A 7,500-nucleotide genomic window follows, 5' to 3' on the forward strand; every position below is an offset into this window, starting at 1 on the left:
ATATATTCCTAAAACACACACACACACACACACAGACACACACACACACACACACACACACACACACACACACACACACACACACACACACACACACACACACACACACACACACAAATGTTCCACCCAAAATAAAATAAAGCCTTGTCACTCCTTTGAGACTTAGCCCAGTGAGAATTATGCGAGTGTACAAATGCGCGCACACACACACACACACGCACGCACGCACGCACGCACGCACGCACGCACGCACGCACGCACGCACGCACACACACACACACACACACGCACGCACACAGGCCTTGAGACTTTAGTTTAATTATCACTGTTTGTGCGACAATCTTGTAAGACAAAGTAGGGCGTTAATTTTCCAAAACATGTAAAAACATAAAAAGACCAAATATGGAGATATGAGTTCTCTGCCCGACAGCAAAGTTAGATATCGTCTCTGTCGGGTGAAAACCTCATATGTCCAAAACTGTTACTTTTCAGGATTCAAATAAAAAAACATCAATAGTAGCAGATCTACAAGCTCGAAACGTGTCGTTTCGTGTCACGTTTCGAGCTTGTAGATCTGCTACTTTTGATGCTTTCGTGTGAAGCTGTAGTATGATCAAGTGGGGCATTAATGTACGAAAAAACACAAAAAGTTTAACCCATTAAGTCCGGGAACGCATCTGTGTCACTTTTTCATTTGAGCTAAAAAGCATTAGTTTACACTTTGGCTATTCAAAAATAGCAGATCTACAAGCTCGTAGCGCGGCACCGAGTGCCGCGCTACGAGCTTGTAGATCTGCTATTTTTGAAAAATCGTGAAAATGTGTGCAAATCTTTGAATATATATATTTTTAAAGCGAACCTTTTTAACTCAAATCTTTGCTTCTGGGACCCCCTGGAACAAAATATTTTGAGATGGGGGTCCGCGGCCAAATACATATAATATCGGGGGTCCTTGACGTGAAAAAGATTGAGCACCACTGATATAGAAACATACGTTTTTCAGAAAACCGTTAGGATTTAGAAGACATTTTGCAGAATCGGAACCTCAAGCCTCAATGGGTTAATATGGAGATAAGAGGTTTCTGTGCGATGGCAACGTTCTCTCTCTCTCTCTCTCTCTCCTCCTCTCCTCTCCCCCCCCCCCCCCCCCTCGTGTGTCACATGACCTCAGCATGTCGTCGACGCCGTACCGCAGCCGCAGCGTGGTCAACCTGCACCACCAGGACACGGAGACGGACGAGGCCACCATGGTGCTGCCCCCCGCCGACTACAGCGACTCCTCCCCGCGCCGCTCCAGCGCGCACGTCCTCGCCACTGCCAAGGCCACGCCCACCACGGCGGCCAAGCCCGCCTCCGCTGCCGCCGCCGCCGCCGCCGCCGCCGCCACCACGACCCCCGTTAGCACCGCCAGCCTCACCAACAACAACCATCATCATCATCATCATCATCATCCTCATCATCCTCACCTTCCTCAGCACTCCCCCACGCCCTCGGCTGCCTCGTCCACTTCATCGTCCGACCACAACGCCACCGTGAGTTAATGAGCTGTCTGTCTGTCTGTCTGTCTGTCTGTCTGTCTGTCTGTCTGTCTGTCTGTCTGTCTCACTGACAGTGGTGGAAAAAGTACTCAAATGTTTTTACTTAAAGTAATACTAGGTAACGTTTTCAACAAAACTAAAGTTAAATTGTATATCTTTTGTGAGTGGCAAAAGTTTCACAACACCCACTCCGTGAATTTCACCCCCGGAAGCCTTTTATTTATATATTTTCTATTGAACGTGTACGGGGGGGACTTTCCCGGGAAAATGACGTTCCTGGCCAACGTCATGACGTCGTGGCCGACGTCCTCAGGAACTACCGCAACGGTTTCCTGTTTGGCCAGGAACTACCGCGCTATTAACAAAAAAACCTCACGCTGATTTTAAGATAATGTAGGATTGGAAGATCGAAAAAGAACAGAAAAGGAAAGCACAGCTCATGGTAACTAATGCTCCACTGGCTAAGAGAAACGATCCGTAGATAGTATAAAACAATTAAAAGATCGCTTTTTGAAACGCTTCCGGCTTCCGGTGAAAACGAATGGAATTCTGGGTAATCGAGGACTAGGGAAATTGTATGCAGTGACGGTAGTGACCAGCAGAGGTTGCTAAAAATCGTTATTTGTGATTCTGCATTGTACAACTTTAAATAAAAGTATCAATACTCTGTTACAAGTAAAAGTCTGGAATTCAACATTTTGTTGAGTAAAAGTACAAAAGTATTGGTATTAAAATATAAGTTTTCAAATGTATAAAATGTTAAAATAAAAAGTATAAAATGTTGAAAATAGCAGATCTACAAGCTCAAAATGCATCGCGATGGGACGTGTGGTGAGCTTGTAGATCTGCTAATTTCAGAAGATTTTTTTATCTTGTAGATTGTCCATTTTCTCTCTCTCTCTCTCTCTCTCTCTCTCTCTCTCTCTCTCTCTCTCTCTCTCTCATGTATTATTCATGGTGCTGGCTACAAAGAGGAAAATGCAAAAAAAGTGGCAACTGTTGCTGTGTGGGGCAAGCTATTGCCAAAAATCTGTTACTACCGTAAATGTGTTTTTGCGGAGGAGCTTTTGCCAGTGTTTAAAGCATTGGTGAAAGCCATAATTACAGCAGTTTTTGTTTTTTATTCACTCATGTCATGAATAATGTTGATGAGTTCATATCTGAGTGGTGTTTCAATGAGGCTCTCTGTTCTGTTGTGGAGGGGCAGTTGGTTTTTAACTAAAACGTAACAAAAAAGAAGAAGAAATGCTTTCTATTACGAACTACTTTCACTTGTAGCTGAGTAGCTAATATTTGACCGGGAGTATCTATACTTTGACTCAAGTACTGGTGGTTGAGTACTTTTTCCACTCCCAGCGTCTCAGCTTCCAGGTGTCACCCGATACCAAACGCACTACTGTACTGTCACTGTGTGTGTGTGTGTGTGTGTGTGTGTGTGTGTGTGTGTGTGTGTGTGTGTGTGTGTGTGTGTGTGTGTGTGTGTGTGTGTGTGTGTGTGTGTGTGTGTGTGTGTGTGTGTGTGTGTGTGTGTGTGTGTGTGTGTGTGTGTGTGTGTGTTATTACTATACTAATGAGGACCAAATATCCCCACAAGTATAATATAATAATTATGACAAATACAATACAATACAAAAAAAAAAATTTATGGTAAAAATAAATAAATAGCAGATCTACAAGCTCATAGTGCGGCACCGAGTGCCGCACTATGAGCTTGTAGATCTGCTATTTTTTTTTCACAAGATTTGTTTTTGTTTTATGGTTAAAAAAAATATTTTTAGACACGTTTACAATTATAAAAGGCTTCAGGTTAGGTTTAGGATTAGACATTTAGGAATCAGAGATGTACACATAGTTGCGATAAATAGCTGATCCACAAGCTCACAACGCGTCGAAGCGTGCAATGCGTTGTGGGCTTGTAGATCTGCTATTTAACGGGTTTTAGGCTTACTGTTAAAAATGGCCAAATATATTTTTAAAAAATGGCATTCATAAAATGGCTGTACTAAAATGTTGTTGTCCTCACAAGTATAGTAATACAAATGTGTGTGTGTGTGTGTGTGTGTGTGTGTGCGCGTGGTGTCAGATGTGTGTCTAATGAACCGCCTTGGAAACCTGAGCGCACTCTGCGTACTCTAACCTAGTACATACAGCACTGGTTCTCAAAGTGCGGTCCCGGACCCCCCAGGGGGTCCTTGAGGTGGGTACCAGGGGGTCCCCAGCAAAAGGAGGAACAGTTTGACCACTCTAACCCTATGTTGTATACTTGGCTATTAGAAAATAGCCGATATACAAGAACTAAATTGGGGTCCCAGAGACAGAAATGCCAATAAATGGGGGTCTGTAACCTAATGCATGTCAAACTGGGGGTCCTTGAATTAAAATGGTTGAGAATCACTGCTAGAGCAGTACACATCTTCTCTTATGGGGGTCCTTGGCTTATATTTTCAAATGGGGGGTCCGCGGGCTAATAAGTGTGCATTTGGGGGTCCTTGACATGAAGAAGTTTGAGAAGCACTGTCATAGAGGACTGATTGCAAGTCCAGTGAAACCAGACTCCGCCATTGGACTACTATAATATATGCTAATTATATGTGTGTATGCTAATTGTATGCATGTATGCAAACATCATCTGCTGGCTCTCATGTCAACCCTTTCACTATATATAGGCACCTCCAGTGGTGGAGGAAGTACTCTGATTTATTACGTTTTTTATTTCCTTTCCTTAATTCAATGTACAATATACCACTATGCAGAAAAAAAAAAAAAAAGTGAAAGTCCCGTACTAGAAATATCCCTTAGCTCACAATGCGTCGCATCGCAACGCATTGTGAGCTTGTAGATCGGCTATTTTCAAATGGCCGAAATGTATATAAGTGGTTAATGTATGTTTTGTAATAATAATCAGAATTTACAAATTAACTAGTAACTAAAGTTTTCAAATAATTGTAGTGGAGTAAAAGTACAATATTTGTCTCTGAGATGTAAGGAGGAAAAGTAAAAGTACAGCAAATTGGAAATACTCCAGTAAAGTAGAAAATACCTCAAAATTGTACTGAAGTACAGTAGGCTACTGGAGTAAATGTACTTAGTTACTTTCCACCACTGGTTGCCAGTGGCTCTGAGACTGCATGAGGTTGCAGTCTCAGCAGCGCTCCATGAAGGCTGGTGCATTTTGCATGCTATATGCAAAGGCCTGCTGTATGCAGCCATGCTTTGTGGTTACACTGCAGCCCTTTGAAGCTTCTCGCCAATCCTGTCTCCATGCAAATACACTGCGGTCCGGTCACACCTGCACGCAACCTCTGTCCACCATCACTGGTGGATAAAGTATACTCAAGTATTCAAAAGTACGACGTATACATTTTCAGAAATGGTCAAAAATAGCAGATCAACGAGTGCACTACACGTTGTGCTGTGACACGTTTTCACAGATCAGAGAGTGTACGAATGGAACCAAATGGACCGTTACGGGTCTGTAACTCTTTGAGAGTGTATGCATGGAACCAAATGGATTTGGTTCCATTCATACACTCTCAGAGGTAAACTTAAAGGTATATTTCACCCCCAAAATTACTTTTTTTCTATCCATTAGTCACCCCATGGAGACTTGAATTCATGGTTATTTTTTTGCTTTTGTCGCATTCCTAAGCCAATAATTTGATGACTGGCAGCGGTTCCGGTAGGAGACACAAAGACTCTCCTTTGTGTCTCCTACCGGAACCGGAACCGGTCCGCTGGTCATCAAATCATTGGTTTAGGAATGCGACAAAAACTAAAAAGATACCCATGAATTCAAGTCTCTATGGGGTGACTAATGGATAGAAAGAAAGTACTTTTTTGTTGGATGAACTATTGAGAAAATGTGTAATATTGGTGAAAAGCAGAGAATTTGACAGTGTAAATTGGGGGTCTGAGGCTCGCCTTTCCCTTCAGATATTCTCCTTTTAGTTTACTAGGGGTGTGTCTGTCTGTCTGTCTGTCTGTCTGTCTGTCTGTCTGTCTGTCTGTCTGTCTGTCTGTCTGTCTGTCTGTCTGTGTCAGGCTATTCTCAACAAGCCCCTGGACCAGTCAGCTCCTCATGTCTTGTGCACACTGCCAGTTGGCCAAGGAAGTGCCCCCACAATTATTATTATCTTTCTGTGTACATCAGTGATTCGCAACCTTTCTAAATAAAAAGGAGCCCCAGTTTGATATGGATTAGTCCATGGACACCCATGTTCCTATCTCTGGGGCCACAATCTACACCAATGGCCACCAAAACTCGCACACGCGCACGCGCGCGCGCGCACACACACACACACACACACACACACACACACACACACACACACACACACACACACACACACACACACACACACACACACACACACACACACACACACACACACACACACACACAGAGCAGCTGTAGATGATGTTTGAGGTTGACTGGACAGACCAGTGTAACCTGACACTGCTGTCTTCTCATCCTGTGTCCTGCAACATTCATTATTGATGTGTGTGTGTGTGTGTGTGTGTGTGTGTGTGTGTGTCACACATCCGGGGCATACCTCTGCACCTCTGGCTCAGCCTCGGTGGAATTCCACTCTGGGCAACCTGATACCCCCCCCCCCCTCTCTCTCTGTCTCTCTCTCTATCCATCATGTCCATACCTTGTCTTTCTGTCTGTCTGTCTGTCTGTCTGTCTTTCTGTCAGTCTGTTCCTTTGCTGTTAATTTGCTTTACATTTTACGTCGGTCTCTCTCTGTCTGTCTGTCTGCCTGTCTCGCTGTCTCTTTCTCTCATTTTAATTCAATACAAAGGGGTTTTTATAGGCATGGGGAAACATATGTTTACGTTGCCAAAGCAAGTGTTCAAATTAAACAAACACAGTATAGTTAAGGATGTAGACCTACTACAATAGGATATGTTGAAACACAGCAGTGTAGCATTTCACCTGTCTCTCTGCTAGGGTAAACGGAACGCTCGCCCCAAAACACAGTCGCCCCCATTCTTTTCACGGACCGCTCGCCCCCTTGTATTCGTTTTACCAACATACCGACATAGTTTTACTGAGGTTATGTTTAGGAATAAGGTTTGGTTTAGACATAGTTTTACTGAGGTTTTGTTTAGGAATAAGGTTAGGTTTAGACATAGTTTTACTGAGGTTATGTTTAGGAATAAGGTTAGGTTTAGACATAGTTTTACTGAGGTTTTGTTTAGGAATAAGGTTAGGTTTAGACATAGTTTTACTGAGGTTACGGTTAGGAGTAAGGTTAGGTTTAGACATAGTTTTACTGAGGTTATGTTTAGGAATAAGGTTAGGTTTAGACATAGTTTTACTGAGGTTTTGTTTAGGAATAAGGTTAGGTTTAGACATAGTTTTACTGAGGTTACGGTTAGGAGTAAGGTTAGGTTTAGACATAGTTTTACTGAGGTTTTGTTTAGGAATAAGGTTAGGTTTAGACATAGTTTTACTGAGGTTACGGTTAGGAGTAAGGTTAGGTTTAGACATAGTTTTACTGAGGTTATGTTTAGGAATAAGGTTAGGTTTAGACATAGTTTTACTGAGGTTATGTTTAGGAATAAGGTTAGGTTTAGACATAGTTTTACTGAGGTTACGGTTAGGAGTAAGGTTAGGTTTAGACATAGTTTTACTGAGGTTTTGTTTAGGAATAAGGTTAGGTTTAGACATAGTTTTACTGAGGTTACGGTTAGGAATAAGGTTAGGTTTAGACATAGTTTTGCTGAGGTTTTGTTTAGGAATAAGGTTAGGTTTAGACATAGTTTTACTGAGGTTACGGTTAGGAATAAGGTTAGGTTTAGACATAGTTTTACTGAGGTTACGTTTAGGAATACCTGGTGGCGACCGCTCCGAGGTCAGGGTTAGGGTTTGGGCCGGATTTGACCCGGGGCGAGCGTGTTTTGGGGCGAGTGTTCTTATATTCTCTGCTACTGTAGGTAAATATGAGTCAGTCCA

The 7,500-nt window shown here is 42.7% G+C and overlaps 1 protein-coding gene across 2 annotated transcripts in view; it reads left to right on the forward strand.

The window, feature by feature from the left end:
- The window catches only part of LOC308099716 (BAR/IMD domain-containing adapter protein 2-like 1), a 90,190-nt gene that overhangs the window by 77,249 nt on the left and 5,441 nt on the right, over window positions 1–7,500 (forward strand). For both annotated transcript variants that reach the window (XM_080448459.1, XM_080448460.1), the window contains one exon: window positions 1,172–1,532. In XM_080448459.1, coding sequence (XP_080304585.1) covers window positions 1,172–1,532 — 361 coding nt within the window. The remainder of the gene's footprint in view (window positions 1–1,171; window positions 1,533–7,500) is intronic.

This window comes from Gymnoscopelus braueri (genome assembly GCF_963280865.1).
Source record: "Gymnoscopelus braueri genome assembly, chromosome: 13".
Lineage (NCBI taxonomy): Eukaryota > Metazoa > Chordata > Actinopteri > Myctophiformes > Myctophidae > Gymnoscopelus > Gymnoscopelus braueri.